The sequence below is a fragment of the Fopius arisanus genome, unplaced genomic scaffold, assembly GCF_000806365.1.
Source record: "Fopius arisanus strain USDA-PBARC FA_bdor unplaced genomic scaffold, ASM80636v1 scaffold00065, whole genome shotgun sequence".
NCBI lineage: Eukaryota > Metazoa > Arthropoda > Insecta > Hymenoptera > Braconidae > Fopius > Fopius arisanus.
In genome coordinates, this window is record NW_011887804.1 from 498972 (window position 1) to 517945 (window position 18974).

Sequence of the window (18974 nt, forward strand, 5' to 3'; positions counted from 1 at the left end):
TCATTATTATTTTACTATTCGATTTTTACGCTTTATCCCTACCCTATGGAATGTTCAATAAAATTGAATATAAAACGCATTTCGATATCTCAATAATACTAATACACTGCCATAAATCATGATTTTTCGTATTGATATATATATTTTGATACGTTATACAGAAATGATTTTTGTTTTTTTTTATTTTGTACAAAAAAAATGCTTACAAAATAATGGAAATTAAAAAAATGAGTTCATATGTATGAGTTATTAAAAAAAAAATCTTAACACGATACAATTGAAGTTTATCGCGCCTCTCTGTGAAAACATTCCACAATATGATTTTTACAATAATAATATTGAATTGCTTTCATATCAAATACAGTCAACAGCCGATTTTTTTTTTTTTCATTATAAAACGTAAAAGTAATAACGGTCGTTAATTCCTCTTTTTATTTTCACATATGGAAGCATTTTGGGATCTCTAAGATCCCTTCAGTGATATGCCACTCTTGTCTCGTTGATTTCCGTTTGATATATTTTAACCGATCTTCCCATTTTAATCAACTCTGCGGTTTTACCCGTCCTTGTTATAAATTAAATTCACTACAACTGGGATCGCACTTGTCATTTAGTGCAGGTTATGCCCTGATTAAATAAAAAAAAAAAACATTCCTCAATAATTATTTCTTCTTTTCTTCCAACTCACCAAACTATTGATTTTCAATAATTGCTCTCATTAAATTAGTTTTTGCTTTCAATTAGCTAGAAGTAAACCAATAATGCACCCTGCATTAATTCACAATGTCCTTTCTAAAAGAAAGCTTCTAATATTGGAAATTGCATAAAAACATTCGATATAAAATGCATTATACATTGCAAAATGAAGATCCGTTGTTATCTGACTTGATTTTTCTTCGCCTCCCAGAGATACATTATCGTTATTGTTTTACGTCTACTCACATACAATAGTATTCTAAAAAATTGCTCCTTTAATCGTTTTTTTTTTACACAAGTAATACATGATTCTGTTATAGCCTCGAGTTCATATTCAACTCTCAAGAGTATTGACACTTTTTTTTACATTAATTCATTCACACGTCCCTAAATCGATATTCTCCGCTTTCGAGATGAATTAAAGAAACTAAGAAAAGATATATTATTTTGAAATTCAGTCAAATACTATCCTGTATTTCCGTTAACTGATAAATTCATAAAAATAGGGGAAAACAAATATCTCTCGTTTTAAATGACGAATGAACAAAGAAATATATATGATCTATATATAATATGATTATTCTTGTGTATGCGATTCAGTCATTGTTATGCATAACACAATTTTCCATTTAATGTACTATCACTGACAATTATTAGTTTTATAACTCGATGCTGTAACTTGATAAAACGTATGGGATTAATTTTTGTGCAAAAACGTCAGTGGATATTTAAATTGAGGGTTTCCGTGGAATTCTTAATTGGGACATGAAAATTGGACAGAATGTCTGTTATTTTTCCATTTTGATGGATAATAAAAAATCAAAAAGAAAAAGCTACTAAAACAATATAATGGCGCATGATTTCAATAGCCTTCTAACTTCTCAATTAAGAATTGTTTCTCAAAATAGAAAAATACGTACACGGTGGCTCTCAATACTTCAGGTTTCATGCAGCAAACTAAATCACTTCCAAATCTTCTTCTCCGTTTGAGGGTGAGTTAATTGAATAATTGAGACTTATCAAGTCGCAATAACTTAATTAACGTGTCACTTTAAATATGATATGTATTGATCCGCTGTTCAAATTTATATTTTCATCGTTTTTCCGTATGACTCCGGCTCATTGTTAATAGCTCACTGCTAAAATTATGCGAATAAATTATTTACAGTGACCTTTTGCCAGAGAAAACCATTCAGAATCATTGCGACGAATCGTTTATTCTCAGAGACTTCTGTAAATATCATATCACGTCTATCCTCCATTCTCTGGAGCCATCCTGGATGCGGTCTCGTTCTTTGGCGTTACGAAAGTCAAATCCGATTATGGTATTTCACTTTTAACACATCGTCTTGTCCTTTTTTCAAAATAACTTTTTAGGCCATCAGCCTGTAATTAGCTGCGCTTAAGTACAAGTAAGTTCGACATTTTGTCTACTTACAATTGTTCATAATTAAAATTATGTTCTATCATAATGTGAAACAGTTCATCTGTAGTCCTTGCAATATTCATACACCCGAGAGACAGCGCATTAACACCAACTTTCACTTTCACGCTCTTCAACACCATCGCTTTCTTCGTCACTCGGCTCTTCACCGTACATATCCGCTAATTTTCTAAACCTCGGGCCGAAGTTCGAGAGATAATTGAACTTCAAGTCTCCATCATCGGTACCTGAAAGCACACAATAAAATTTATGATAAACACGATTTCCCAAATAATCAACGCTTCAGACGAAGATAATAATAAAATAATTCTTACAAGATGCTAATGACGACAGAGATCCATCGGAGTTACCCTCTCCCTCATATGCATAATGCCTGACATCATCAAAAGGATTAGTGTCAGGATCTTTGTCACAGCTCTCCTTTTTGCTGTCCAAAAATCCACAAATATCTGGCACTTCATCAGGCGCTGAGGGAAAAAAAATCGAAAAAAATGCCATGAGAAAAGCGACAAAGAGTTATGCCATGAAGAATGATCGATAACGTATGAATATTCACCTCGTCCTTGATGTGCAGATGGTGCAATTTTCGAGTCAATAGGTGGTGCATCATAAATCCGCCTTAAAACATTCAAATCGTACCCCGTATCAACCTCACCACCTCCCTCGTCCTCATAATTAATGATATTTTCCCTGATGTCATCCATATCCTTGTACAAATCATCGCGCTTTCTCCTATGTACAACAACCGCTAGCAGCAATATCAGCAGAATAGCAACACAAACTAATATAGCAACAAGAAAATTGGAATCAATTCCAAATGAGACTGCCTTAGCGGTGCCACGATCACAGCCTGGATCAGCGTTTTTCGATAATGCTGGCATACCAAGATTATACGTATTACTATTGATTGTCATATTCCTAATACACCCAGAGAACCCTTTACCGACAGGATTATAAGCCCACCCAAAGAGACGTGCCATCTCCTTTAAATCGGTGAACGTACCCCCAATCTGCAATGGACTATTGACATTCAAAAATTCATTAGGCCCAACTGGTGCTGTCAACAGCATGCACGCGGATATTCCACAATTATCCACTTTCATTTCGATAGTCGTTTTTGTCCAGTAAACGTCAACTCTGTGACTCTTACCATCCGTTAATTTAATTTTTTTCTGATCTAGTGACACTGTACCACTGCCATAATCAACATGAAGCACAGCAAACCCATTTCGTATTTCCAGTGCCATAAAATCTTGTACACCGAGCAATTTACTGTAACTCATTGGGCCAAAATAAAATACAAGACCATCATCAACGTATGGCATTAATTCAAGCCCCACGTGAGAGTCATCACACGCCTGTCCAGGTGGTGGCATAACAGCCCATCCATCACCATGGAATCCAATTCCAAGTAATTCACAGCGTGGACCCTCTAGTCCTGGAGGGCACTCACAGCGGTCGAGCAGTGGTGTTCCACCGTTGAGGCACATTATTGGCTCAGCCACGTGGCACATACACGTTGAATCTACAACAGCGCGTACTCCAACGAATGAACTTGTATTTGTATACACAGCATATGGCACTGTACCAATGTTCAAATCACTGCGGCACGAATCATTGCAGCGACTTCTTTCAAACAGGCACTCATCAATATTAATGAGCATTATTTCAATTCCCAACTCTTGGGAGAGTTCCTTGGAATTCTGAGCAACGATGGTATTTAATTTTTCTGGTGCATAATAAGGGCTTCCATGAGCTGAAAATCTAACGTCCAGTAAACTCTTATTATTGTGATGGGGTGAGTGAAGTACGGTGAATACATCGACATTCTCAATAGTGTTGTTCAACAATGTGGCAAATCTCTCCTGGAATATATCCTTTTTACTGATACCAGCGTCATTAGGGGTGACAAACTCTTCAGCGGTGATTCCAAAGAGTCTTATTGATCCAGATTTGACGACAGCCTCTTCGGGTATCTCTTTGACTGTAACATTGACGAAAGCCTCGACATCGTGATACGGTACCATTAAACTCTCCTCAGTTACCTTGAATCTAAGTACAAATGTGCCACTCTCGATGCCTGATAAAAGTGTTATCATACCATTGCTCGGATTCAATCGAAAACCAGGATGACTCTGGTCGTACCAGTTGAATGTTTTATCAGGTAAATCCCAATCATCAGGATCATTGACATAAACTCTACCAATTTCAGTGTCCGGTGCTTCCCCCTTGTAATTGTAAACGAATATCGAGCTCGCTCCCTCTCTCATGGCATTGTCATTGTCATCACCAATAACAACAGTCAGTGTCGATGTGCCAGTCATGGTGGGCAATCCACTGTCACTTATAGCAATTGGTATATTATAACTTTTTCTTTCCTCACGATCGAACATCACTTTAGCTCGCAGATCGTCACCAATAATGGCAAATTTACTTGTTATCGCTTCGTCAGCAGTTTTGAGATCAATGCTGAATTTGAAGGGCGGACCATTATCGTCCGAGTCCCAGTCTCTGGCTTTCAGTCTTGTTATATTACCAGCATGTTTGTTTTCATACCACACTACTGGCTGTTGCATGTCCAAAAATGGGGCATTGTCGTTTATATCGATGAGGGTTATATTGATGGTGACGTGTCCATGGAGTGCCTTTGGTGAGCCATCATCGTCCATTGCCAGAACAATTACTGACCACATTGGATATCCATTTGGTGGATCTCTGTCCAGTGGCTTCTTCAGTGTCATACAGCCAGATTTATCGATGCCAATCAGCGGTTTTTGATCCTCTTTTACGATAAAGTAGGCAATACGCTGATCAGCATTTCTGTCTTTAATATCGGGATCGTAGGCTTTAACTGTTGTTATGCATCCGTCAACGAGTTTCTCCTCCTCGATCGTTGGATATATATCGAATTCCTCGAAAACCGGTGGATTATCATTAACATTTTCAATGAATATCTTAACCATAGCCTCGTCGTCGTAAACTCCGTCGAACGCACGAACAGTTAAATTGTACTCTGTTATTTTCTCGTAATCAAGGGGTCGTGCAACGCGTATTTTACCAGTTGTACCCTCGATGTAGAAACTACCATCAGGATCACCAGAAATAATGCTGTATATAACGGGACTGGCAGTGTCCTGATCCAATGCTTTAACTTCAGTAACTAGAGCATTTATGTTGGCATTCTCAAGTATAGCATTGGCTGTGTAAACTGGTTGAGTGAAGCGAGGTGGATTGTCATTCTTATCAGCAATTTCAATTCTAAAATCTTGCTCACCTTTGTTGTGCTCACCAGTTTTAAACAGTGCACTCGGTGAATTATCGACTGCTATTACTTTGACATTATACGTGTCCTCAGTCTCTCTATCGAATACAGTCTTGGTGGTTATATTGCCAGTGTCCTTGTCAATGGCAAAGTATTCTTGAAAATTATTGAGATAGTAAGTGACCTGATTGTGCTCTGATGTACCATCGGCATCAATGGCACGTACTTGCATAACAGGCACACCAGCCGGCTCATTCTCGAGAACACTGCCTTTCTTCATTTCACGAAATACTGGTATATTATCATTAACATCAAGCACTTCGATGTTAACGAGAGTTTCAGCAGCTAAATTGTACTTATTTTGTACACGAACAATCAATGTGTACTCGGTATTACTTTCATAATCCAAATGCTGAGCGAGCTTTATGTCCGCTGTATTCTTTGATGACTCCAATCTGAAGGTATTACCCTTGTTTGTTTGTTCAGTTCTACCAGGCAAAAGTTCAAATAGTAAATCTGGACTGTCGTTTATGTTTGAAACTCCCTCCAGACGTACAATCGTTGCATCAAAGTCACTAAAGTTTTCACGTATACGAATGGGCTCCAACGACCGTGGCAAAAATGCTGGCGCTTTCTTGTGAGATTCGACAACTCGAATGTCCAAATCTATGTCATTTCCACGTGGCTCTCTCCCCAAATCCTCGGCTCTAGCCACCAAACGAAATTTGTACTCTGGATCTCTCTGGAGAGAAATAAAATTATATGAAAATTATGTCGACGAGTGAATGGAAATGCGAGTCTTTACGATAATGTTAGCTCCTTACGTCGATCGTTTGGTTCAAGAATATAACACCGGTCTTCTCATCTATTCGGAAATATCCACTGTCTTCTGGGCGTTTCGACGAGATACTGTAACGTACCACCGAATTATTCCCATCGTCTATATCCGTTGCTGATACCCTCATAACTTCATGATCAATTCGTAAATCCTGTGGTACTGATTCTGTGTAAACCTTTGATTAAACAAAAAAAAAAAGACGTATGGAGGATTAAATAAATGACAGGGGGATGGTTTCACTCGGTCTTTAATGATTGATGACTGATTGAATAATAACTGCATGCAATTTTCCTCGTACTCGAAGTAACATGTATCGTGCCCATTAAATATTTACAGTGCAATGACATCAACAACTTTCGGTTCTTGCGCTCAATTTTTCATCGATAAATATTGTATTGATCGCTCATGGTTTTGCGTGGGGAGACAATTACGAGTGAATGAAAATATGGGACAATTACATAAACCATCACACCGAAAGTTGCAGACCAACCTTGTATATTGAATATCCCCGTGAGACCTGATTTCAGAGAGAGATAAATGTTAAAAAGCGCAGAATGTCATTAATACATCTCAGAAGCGTAAGAAGTTTAGTTGAGTCGTATTTTATGTACCGCTATGGAAAGTTACTATTTAATTGGGAGTTTGTATGGCAATGATGACTTACTACTTTGTCGAATACTGGTGAATTGTCATTGACATCTTCAATGGTGACTTTGAAGGTGCAAACGTCATCCAATTGTGGACGTCCATTGTCGGTGGCTAAAACTGTTAAATACGCCTCTTTTTCACGTGCCGGCTCATCTCTGTCGAGCATCTGCGTCGTTTTTATGAGACCGGTTACATTGTTTATCTCGAATTTGAGCTTTTCACCGGGTGCAGTCACAAAGCTATAAGTTATTGTTCCTAGAAAAATGAAAACCATTTTACAATATCCGAATCATTGTCACTGCCATAAAATCTCAATGAAAATCAAAGGAAATGACGATAGTTAATTTTATAAATTAAATGACAAATAAATTACCTCCTTCGTCAGGTGGATCTCTATCCTCTGCGTGAACCTGAATGACCATGGTTCCTGCTGGTTCCTCTTCCTTGACCACCGGTGCATAAACCGAACAATCCGAAAAAACGGGTTTGTGGTTGTGTTTATCATCCCGCGTCTGCAAATGAAAGTTGCAAAAACTCCGTTAAATTAAATGACAAATAAATAAGGCCAAATTAAAACGTAACTAACCAAGGATGAGGATGGATCTCGGAAAGTGGTGGAATAATTCATGAAACAAATTTCGCCGATGGGTAAAACTAAGAGACCTGAGTGCTATTTACCAAGAGCTCTGATGTTTTATCCTCCGCAAGAGTGTTCGACATTTTAAATATTTAAAACCAAATAAATTCGATAAAAAGTCCCGTCACAATAGTCGTAGTTAGAATTGGGATTGAAGGAGGTCATGAGTAAATTGAATAAAAGCCACCATGAAATAAACAATAAGGCACTCACCAATGATTCGTCTACACTGAAGTGCTGGGGTCGTGTATCCAAGTGCCTGAAGTGTCTCAGCTTCGTTGTTTCACCTGTGAATTCATTCATTTGATTTGATTAGATTTACTTCCAGTGAGCGCACCGATTTAATTGCATTACTCATTTTATTTCCATCAGTTTTTGCTGGGAGAAAGAAAAAAATATGTGTGGGTAAACAGAACAGAATGTGGAAAAAGTTTCAGCGCTGGATGATGAAGAAAGGGTGTGAAATAACAGGGCATTTTCAACCCTTTGGGGTGGAACAGGTCAAAGCCACCACGAGTCACTGTAATTACAGGCAAAAATGCTCTCTATCTCGTCTGTCACCTCGTCTACCCCAGGATCCAATCACCAATGTACCTAGTACGTTACAAGAACAGGAATATTTCAGTTAAACATTAAAGTTACATACAACCCTCACATCATTACTCTGGAATCATTCCAGATCAATTAATTAATCGTCTCGGTAATTATTGAAAATTAAAGAATATTCAATTTGGGGAAATCGGATTCGGCTGTTGTGATACTAAAATAGAAAATTATGACGAGCATTTGATCGAGAAAATACCAAACGAGACATTATTCCTCGATAGATAATTAGACATTGAAAATGGCCATTGCCCTACATACACCTGGATAATTGTGATGTGGGCCAAGGCTGTTGCATGCATGAATTTATGACGGCATTCAGTACACCACATGTGATCGATAATGCCATAACGAGAACAAAGTTTCGCAGTTTCGTCGTTCAAGGGAGTTCATAATCGATAATTCAGCACGAATATTATCTGATGAACTCACTCAAGGGATGATCAACTTTCTGAATTCTATAAAATATTCACAACAGATGATAATACCACATGTGCTCCATGATTTATAGATTTTCCGACAAGAAAATCAATGGGACACTTTCATTGTTTAAACCTGTGAGGAAAAAAAATTCAACCAATTTTTTACCTCTAATCAGGTTCTAAACATCCGTTTATGGAGGGACAAAGGAAAATGTACGCTATTATCTATCGATCCAGTGCTCTTTACTTAGAAGTATTATGACACTATGACACACATTGGATATTTCCTCGGTGACTTTATACTGTACATGAAAACAACAAGCTCGGGTATAAAATGGAAATATACATGTCTGTGGTAAAATGTCAATAGAAACCATTGCATTATTTTTGCGGTGAATCGAAAATTCTGGTAAAAAGTTGTCTGTATTTCGCTGGAGTTGGGGAGAATCGCGTGACTCCATTCTCCGATGAGTTATTTTCACCGGCTGGTGAACCGAAAAGTTGTGTCTAGAATTAGATAAAAATTTCTCTTCAACTTTTCATCGAAGAATATTTATATTAAATAGATGAGGAGAACAGGAAAAATTAAGAGATAGAGTAGAAGAATAGAGAGAATTCCCCAATTTTTTATTTTTGATGTTTTTTAAAATACCAATAATTGCGTGAGTTATTGACAAATGTGATTCATAAGAAATTTTTTTTTAAATAAAGGATTATAAACAGATTTCCTCTGTAATTACCGAAAACGGATTTCGACCATTGAAGTATTTCTGTACAGAGAGATATACAAAAATTGAATTATGACTCTCAGATTATTCTAATTAACGAAGAAGTCAGTTAACCGAGAATATCTCTAAAAGTTCATTACCCGGAATGGCCGGTCATTTAAGAAATTAGACCGATGTTCTATTGATAGAGTTAATAACTAGAAGGTTGATATTCGAGAATATCGACTATTTGAATTCGTCCAGTGTCTCTCTATTATTTATGTATCCATACATAACCGATTCAGATAAATCTTCCAAAAATCTCTACATAAACTAGTAATGATCCGATAAATTTTTAAACAATTACTCAAGCAGGGAGAATACTATATTAATAAGCCATTCTCATTATCAATGATGAGAAAACGAAATAGTCTTCATAAAAGTAATAAAAATTCTTTCAATGATTTATTAGCGAAGGGTGAATTATGGATGGAGCAAATGAGTGATTTCGTTTTTGTTTTACTTTTTATGGGTGAATCTTTGGATTTAATGGGGGCATTGAGGGAAGATAATAGTAGAAGCACGCGGGTGACTATAATGCACTTACGTACGTGCATATGTGGCAGTTTCACCCTAATGCAGATGTGGTTGCAGTCACTCAGGGAATATTCGTCAATGTGGGGGCATTGAGGGTGGCAGGGGGTTGCATGCCAATTGTATGCCACGCAGATCCCGCGTCCTCATTACGTAAATTATTATCGAACCGTTCAATTGCCGGACGCGAAGGATTTCGTGTTCGTTCGTACGTCATTTTGTGTATAAACCTGCATATACACATGAAACTCACTCGCATGTGAATTTTATATACCCATTGGGAATATATAACTGAAATGTATATTTTTGAGATTTAATGTGATGTACTTTATATACGATATCTGCAAAACCTACCCATCCTCCACCCATACCCCCACATACCACCCGTCAACTCTAACATTTTATCCCGGAAATTGTAACCAATTTTCCACGGACAGTTTGCGATCCAAATATTTATCGTTCTCTCATATTAGCCCGGAGTATCTGACAGCCTGGATGTGATACTATTATCAGTATACGATAAATGGATAAAGACTTTATTTTTTTTTATCTGTTGGGGAAAAAAATATGGGTGAGTCATGGATATAGGAATTAATACTTTTTGGAAAATATCGATTCGATGATCTTTCCTGGCGAATGGTTGCATAATTTTATGAAAAAATTCGTATTCCCATTATATTTTTTGGGACCAGCAGTGACATCGAATTTTCATGGACAAATTGAAACCAGAATATGAACGATGTTGATGGTTCAGCATAAAAAATATAGGAGAAATAATATCGTTAACAATTTTATTGGATGACTCGATCTTTCATTTTTATCATTTTTTCGTTAAAGAGTTTCGCACGTTCGTCCAGGGTGTGAGGTCTGGCCCAAAGACAAGGCCCTTTGTCTATGGGGTTGGTCCACGTGTCGGGTTGTCTCTTCATAAACAGTCTAAGTATTTTCATCATTCCCTGCGACCTGTGACAACGGATCGCCTGTTCGTGTTAACGTCGAAAATATTTTCAACCAAAAAATCAATAATACCAATTTCGCGGATGGAAGTGTCAAATTATTCGCACATTATTCATTGATTGGTGAATAATTCTCAGAAATTATAATCAAGTTGGAATATTAGTGAATAATTAATGCGCATTCGCTAATTATGATTTGATGGAAGTTTATCACTGTCAGATATGAACTGAATTTATCCATGACAGTTACAAATTGGGAAATAATAATTATATTATTATATTACACACTTCTCTTTCAATATTTTATAATTAATATTTATTTAAAGAGTAAAGAAAAAATGAGGAATATTTGAGGAGTTCATACGAAGATATAACAGAACCCGAATTTATGTCCCATTATAACTAAAGAGTGTATCTCATTGGGTGCATCATTAATTCGATCGCAATGATGAATCAAAGAATTTCTCTGTTCACCATTAATGGCCTATAAAAGTCCGCACGGAATCATAAACGACCCAAATACCTCGATATTTTGTTATTCCATTAAAACGAAATCCCAAAATAGTTCATCTGACAGTATCTCTCTTCGCCCCAAGCAGAAAATAGAACAAGACATCATATCCTCATTAGTTAATCGAATATACATGAAATCCTGAATGACGAGCAACCGAGCATTGAAAACCAGACAATACTAGTTCTCAACCGCAACGAGAAAAACTGTATACTACACAGAAATGAAGAGCAGTTGCACATCGACAAAAATTTTAAAAAATAATAAAAACGGGTTTTAAAGTTAATAATTAATTTACCGGAAATATAACATAAATGGAATGCCCGGATAAATAAAATGACTGTATAAATGAATGGAGATCGTTTGGAAAACATCCGGTTGATGAAAAAAAAGGCGTATCATCTTACATATAAATTTGACCACAATAAACTGCTATCACAAAATAGACGATCAATAATTTAAGTGTACAAAGGAGTCATTGTGTGTGGCTGATCGGTAGTTGTAAAAGCTCACCCCACCCTGTCTAACAATCCCCAGTGTATTGCATTCATCGTAGGAACCCTAGCTTTCCCATGTACTTGGGCTTGTAATCTTCAATATATCCCTGTACTATGACCCCCTCTACGAAATTACGCACGAGTATCTACATCCCACAGCGACGTACATGCCGATCAAATAAATGAATTAGAGAGAGACCGAGAATAGTTGAATCGATGAGTCATAATAAATTGGTGAGGGGAATCTGTACAATGAATCGGTACATCAAGGGCCGTACCGAATTCCCCTTTGTGTATTTACTCGGGAAATGACTGTCTTGAGATTTTTGATTACATAAACTGGAAAATTGCAGCAATAATCTGGCAGATTGACGTGTCATTTTTTTTATTAATCATCATTTGTGTCTGATCTTAATAGAATTGCAGAATCTGGTACACCAATTCTTATTTAACTTGATCAACGTAATTCGATAGCACTTAATATATCATTTTCAAATGAGATTAATATTTTCTGGAGAAATTCATGGAACTGAAAATAACGGCATGACTCTCTAGATGAGCGCTATTTATTGCGAATTTATGTAATTTATATTGAAGAATATCAAGCAGCATTTAAATAAAGGTATCTGCATTTTGTACGTAAAAATCTGGAATATCTGTTCGAGAAATTGATGACGAATAATTAATTTAATTATACAAAATATTCTATTGGGAAAATTTTCAAGGTAATCCCCAGTTCAATTTGATTTTATTGAATTATTATTAGCCAAGTGAAAATTTTTTCATTATTTGTTTTATATAAATACCATTTGCATGTCACGAAAAACTCGAGTGTCAGATTACTCATGTGCTGAGTGATAAAAAAAAGCGTGAAAAATAGCAAACCTAATATGCATTAACCGTCGACCGGTGTAAAGTGGCTGTGGAATAACTAGCCTTATGTACATCCGCCAACGACAATTGGATTACAGAAATTCAATTAAAAGTCAAAGAATTTTCCTGAAGGGGGCATTCCCAGGGATGCACGCTTGAAAAGCCATTGGACACTGGATCGATAGAATTCCATTCATTGTTAGCACATTCTGCTAAATATAATAGGTTGAATTTGCCGAAAAGGATTAAAAAAATATATATCCTGGAATTAACTGTTAAATGGATAGTTCAAAGGGGCCACTCAAGTGCGTTTCAGTGTTTGCGTGATCTAGTGTTGGAGAAAACTGAAGCGAAAGTCGACGTTGGAAGACTGAAACTGGACAGCTGGATAACTCCAGGGCGCCAGACACCAACATAGATAAATTGAAACTGATTTGCTACTGTAGATGACTTTTTTTTATCCCCTTTGCCCTGCCCTTTTTCTCATTTTTCTCCTCTTATACCAACAGTCACAGACACATCCGCAACTTAAGTTGATTAAAACGTAAGTTTCTCGCATCAAACCCAGAGCAACACAAAAAAAAAATTACAGCCTTAAAAAGTCAGTTCTTTTTTAATGATTGCCACAGGGCAGGTCTGCGCGGATCAATTAGTGAGTGAAAACTCGAAACAATTGGGAAACCTACTCTTACTCCATGTTGATCTAACAATCATATTTACCGTTCACACAATATTGTAAATTCTATGTATAAATGCTGCGAAATATGCGGCTGTTATTCTGGTAATTGGCAAACCGTCCATTGATCTCGAAAATTCAATAAACTCGAATATTGAAATTGATGGAGAAGTCGTGGTTATTGGAGACTTTGGCCTGGAGGTTCTTGGATCAATCGTATTGTGCATGAGAATTCGGTGAGTGTCAAGTCATGGGTAATTTTGTGAGGCTGAGTAACCGAGAAGCATCAGAAGCCATCGATTTTCGTGTACAAAAATAAAAACTCAATCGGAAAATCGATTTATCCATTCGTGATAGGCTTATTGGAGCACATGGTGTGCAGGAAACCACATTCACACGTTAAATTCCAAGTATCCGAGTGCTGACTGACAAGAAAGGAATGCATGACGTCAGGCACAAAGATTCGTTACAAGTTTTTTTTTCCCCTTCTCCTCTCTCGTTTTCTCCACGCACATTACCTGACTCACTTCGTGATAAGTCATTTTTATCATTTCCATTCATTCATTCATTTATCCCCTCTTATGTGGTACAATCAGAGGCTGAAGGGCTGATGGGCAAAGAGACAGGGAAAAGAAGGGGAAGAGACGTACGTTCTAATCACGATTTACCACGAGTGTGTGGGAATTTTAGTTTTTTATGTTCACCTCCCTCGACACGATAATGGCTTTTCAGTCTGTGTCACCCGAGCATGACAAGAGACCCCCAAAGTCCAATGGTAATTCTAGTTGATTCCATAATCGCTGGCCAGACCAACAGCACACACTCCCCTGATTTAATTAACTCTGATTTGAATAAACAACGTTGACATAATGAGAACTAATTCAACAATTAAACTCGTCAAATGTCAACGTTATGGGGATTTTCCAGCGGTCAGGTGGTCCAGTGGATTGCAATGATAAAAATATATTGAGAGTAACCCAGAAGTTTGAATACCTCAATTCCTCAACTTAATACCACATCAAATCAGACCCCAACTGCTATTTATTATTTATTCTGCAAATTGATGAATAAAAAGTCATTAGTGACATTTTTTCGTCGGAAAATCCTGAGATAAGAGGAGATATTTCAAGAATAATAAAAAAAAAATCGTTCCCACTGTTTATGATACACTCCAGAAGACGAAAGGGGTTGTACCAAAATGATATCGTCACCAATAGATAAAGAACTCCCCACCTCTTCGTCAATTCGTCTCTAAGTCGTAATCTTATCTTTCATCTCTAGTCCACACTGTCGTAATTCTACAAAGCAGAATTTCTTCTCACGAACTGGAGAAAAAAAATCCGAACCACTTCAACTCTTGACTACAATATCAACCCGAATGCAAACAAGATGAAGAAAAAAAAGAAAAATGAAGAAAAATTCATGGGAAAAAAAAATGGAGAGAATCCTATGCTAATGCCTCCCATCGATCTGTTGATACAACGAGAATTTCCATAAATTTACCAAGTGCCTTGTGTATCAATGATGGATCACAGCTGTGACGTGCTGAGTTTGCACGAATTCCCATTTTGGGGAAACCAAAATGCACAAGAGCATCCAATAATAAAAGATAACATTATTCCTCTGAGATAGGGCCCGCATGGAGTGAAAATAAAAAATCCTGTTATAAATATGTTTGCAACGTGAAATTATCACCAATTTGCGTGAGGGGGTCAAGTTGAGGTAGTGCATAGAGGTAAAAAAAAAGTGAATAAATAAAATTCTCACAGTACTCTAACGAAGTAGAGCCTCGGGGGAGTGACATTGGCCGACTCATGAGCCGGCAACACCGCCAAGAATCCGCCAGCTTGTATTCCAGTTACACTACTTCAGGCTCTACCCCAGGGCCGTAGCACTTTAAACTTTTTTTAACGCTTATTCATCAGGTATTAAAACAAGAAGAAAAAAAAAGCCCTCACTCTGGAACATAATTAACCCGTGGAAAATTGATCACCGAAGAATCGAGCGCGAGGAAAACCCAACTCCACATCAACTTCTAGTTGAATTACCACATCAGCTGCCAATTTGCCATTATCCTCATGATTACCAGCTGATTGCCCAATTCTTAAAAAAATGAAGAGGAGAAAGGAATTGAATTTTTCTGGGTAATTTGACGTGCAACAGTGGATCGTCATTAAGTGCCGGATTCATCGGATGATTCATTGAGTACATTCTAAATTCTTTGGATTCGATATTTCGATGTCTTGGGTGAATCAGAACTGAAGCGGATGCTACTGACAATTTAAGTCTGAAACTTCAACATGAAGCATATTGGAGTCATGTCAAGTGAAAGAGAATGCACGATTGATAGATATTAAGAGCTACAGCTTATCTATCACTTCCGGATCATAAAAAAAAAATTTGAGTGGAATGGAGGTATCAGAAGGGCATGATGGAGCCTTTGAGAGTTTAGATCCGTGACGTTTTAGTGTCTGGTGCTCTTTTCTGGTGGTACAGACTTAACTTGAGACATGGCTAGGGCACGCTATCGTGCCTTTATACCATATAATAGAAGACACGACTCCTCGTAGAAAAGTCCAACGAGAAGTGTGTAACCACCAGTTCTTTGCCCCCATTACCAACCAACGTATATCTATTTTTCTTTTGTACATACGTACACAAATCTCATAACTATGCAATATCAAAGCAAAATTCATTTAATTCTTCCATTCACTCTGGGCTTTATCTATTCACTCTCTGGATTTACAAAACAAACCTGGACTATTGGCTCATTGCGAGTAAAATCAAATTGTTGAGTGAATGGGAATATTTTCTTTCTTTTTGTTTTGTTCACTCGTTGCTTTGTTCAGAGAAAAATCAGTGTGGAAAGTGAACAGAGAATAGTGAGGAGCAGATATGGAGTCCTGTGCATTTGCCAGACGATTAGTCACGCTCACTTCTATGTCTGCATCTATTCGTGAGTTAGATTTTTATCTGGTCGTATCAAATCGGTATTATCCTCGGGCATCATCGAGTACCTTCAATACATTCCCATTGAATAAACCTCTGTGACATCACATACCCGGCAATACGTTTGAGTCACAGCTATCAATATTCAAAAGACAAATAAGCTTTGTGTTTACTCGGAGAAATAAAAAAGAGCATGAAATATTCCGAGTCGTTTCAGGTAATGGAAGACACTCAAAAGCTGATACGAAAGGAAGTATCTGCGATGGAATAAAAGCAAAATATGAGAGAAAAAAAAAGTGAGAAAAAGAGGAAAGAGGGAAAAAGGGGAAAAAAGGAATAATGAAGAGAGTGAGTGGAAGTGCTTTTAAATACAGGTATAAGGGACTCGCAGTGGTATTTGACAGGCTGACGAAGCCGGTCCCCATACTATGCCCAACTCGTACTATCGGGGCCTTACGCGCATGCGCATAAACGTTAGTCATGTATTTTCCGTTGGCTTTCGTACATAGTATACACAAAACCACTCTCTTACTGGCTGGGGCACACCTGAAAACCAGTTAAACTCAACTCACCAAGAGTTCCAGTGAGTAGAATGAACAATGCGAGAGTCCCCACAGGCCTCGCCCAGGCCCATCCTCGATTTTTCATCCCTCCATTTAAAAAAATCACCATTTTTCTCCAATTTCAATATTCAATTATTTATATCCCACAGGTAACGCCACTCAGGACTCTATCTCGACGGATATTTATCAATCACTCGCGTAAAACCGGATTTGAAACTTGGCATTAAATCGGTATATAAATTCGGATAAAATTGGGATCACAGATCCCACACTTTATTCACATTAATCATTGAGTATTGTCATGATTGTAACACTCGTCACTGCTGAATTTGAAAATAATAATAATTAAACACAGCACTTCATTGGGGATAAATGTGAAAAAAACGACGGTTGGACTGATGCTCGGAAGGAGAGACGCGTTTTACTGAACTCCACTCTGTGAAACTAGTGAATACACGACGCTTTGCCCCCTCTTTGTACCCCCCATCGGCCTCCCCCTCCGCCCTCTACCAATGCCATCAATCCCCCAACCCTCTCCCCTCCACAAGTCTTTTCCTTTTCCAACCCCCCCACCATTCCACTTTTATGCCACTGACTCCATCTTTATTCCACGCAGGGACGCCGCCAAACTCTCAACATCGTCTACCTGCTTTCCATCTTTCTCACCCTCGGAGTCGCCTTTTCACCGGGAATAGCACTGGGGTATACCCGGTGCAAACAGTATATTCTCTGTTATCTCCCCACTACCTGGATATGGAGGAGAACTACTTGTTGATTGTCCAGGACCGTAACGCCAGTACTTTAACCTCAGGTATGTTCAATTGTTTTTTTTTTCTCGACGTTTTGTTCGTTTTCTCTTTTTTTTCTTCAACGTCTCTTTTCCCTTTACAGCTCACTTTTTGGACTTGAGTGGTTCTTTCACGGGTGGATTTCTTTATATTTGGCTGTTTTCATGGTTTCATGGGTATTTTTTTTATTCTTTCAGATTTCTGATAAACTGCCGGTACAAACTCATGAATATGTGGGAACAATGGAATTCGATTGTTTGATGTGAGAATTGGAGGAATTGGAATGGATCGGGTGGATGTGGCGAATTGACGATGGGGTGAGTGATATTTGATGAAATATTCGGTTGATCGGGTAGTTTAGGTCCATTTTGTCGTTATGAAGTTTTTCGGGAATTTATTTGCGATTTACACTTTTTAATGGTCACGTTTGACACGTTTGAATTTTTTGTGGCGGTTATTTTTAGAGGGAATAGTCTTCGGTCTTAATCGATTTTTTTTCCTATTTGCAAGATTCACGGTTGAACAATTGAATTTAATGATGACTGATTGAAGTATGGATTCGTTGGTGGATGAGTGTAGAGACTGGAGATGACTGATGAGTTAAATTAAAAATATTTTTTTCAATTGGTTTCATCCGGGATTTCGTTCCTGTGACGTGAATTTCAATTTTTCAAATTGTTGGAAAAATCTGTCTTTGCGACTCCTATATCTCACCGGACGTTTTTAACCCGAGGGGATAACAGGACGTTCGTTTATCGGAAAAACATGAAATACGAAACTGAAGCGAATAAAAAACAGGCGAAACTGATTGAAACCATATATTTTAAAACCAAACAGAATGTATTTTTTCGTAATTTTATATATGTAATGCATATAATACATAAATTCAGTATTGATTGACACACGTTTTAAAAATGGAGAGCCAATTTTCGTGGAAATTTCGTCGATTTTCTTACTTTTACGAGACTGAAATATTTTTCACTAATTACAGACTTGTAAATTATTTACAACAGACCAAACAGCTAGACAATTCAGGGCTACAGTAATTGGGCAATTATTTTCGCTATAATTGGTTAAGGGTATAGTGATATATGAATTGCTAAAGTGTGGCATAAACATTTCAACCCATCATCAGTCGCACTACACAATTTTTACAAAATAATTAAAAGCGCGAATATCTAAAATACGCATTAAAAAATGCGGTACAATTTTTGTAAAATTAATTCTATTGCACTTCGCAATGAAATTTAATATTCTGACATCTGAGTCATCAAAAATCGTGTATTTCCCCCAACGAGCCCTTAATTCGG

The 18974-nt window shown here is 37.4% G+C and overlaps 1 protein-coding gene across 1 annotated transcript; it reads right to left on the minus strand.

Annotated features, from left to right (window-relative positions):
- Positions 1 to 879: 879 nt before the first annotated feature.
- shg (shotgun) lies at positions 880 to 17300 on the minus strand. Its single transcript, XM_011309195.1, has 8 exons — positions 16886 to 17300; positions 7739 to 7812; positions 7262 to 7400; positions 6905 to 7143; positions 6227 to 6415; positions 2697 to 6144; positions 2455 to 2607; positions 880 to 2367 (listed from the first exon to the last, which is right to left on the minus strand). The coding sequence occupies exons 1-8, from the start codon at positions 16983 to 16985 to the stop codon at positions 2225 to 2227; spliced, it is 4485 nt and encodes a 1494-aa protein (XP_011307497.1). The 5' UTR covers positions 16986 to 17300; the 3' UTR covers positions 880 to 2224.
- Positions 17301 to 18974: the final 1674 nt, after the last annotated feature.

Coding starts and splice junctions, on each gene's coding strand:
- shg (XM_011309195.1), bottom strand. CDS start 16,985: ATGGTGATTTTTTTAAATGGAGGGATGAAAAATCGAGGATGGGCCTGG. Junction 6,145..6,226: donor TCTTGAACCAAACGATCGAC/GTAAGGAGCTAA, acceptor ATTTCTCTCCAG/AGAGATCCAGAGTACAAATT. Junction 2,368..2,454: donor TCTGTCGTCATTAGCATCTT/GTAAGAATTATT, acceptor GTGTGCTTTCAG/GTACCGATGATGGAGACTTG.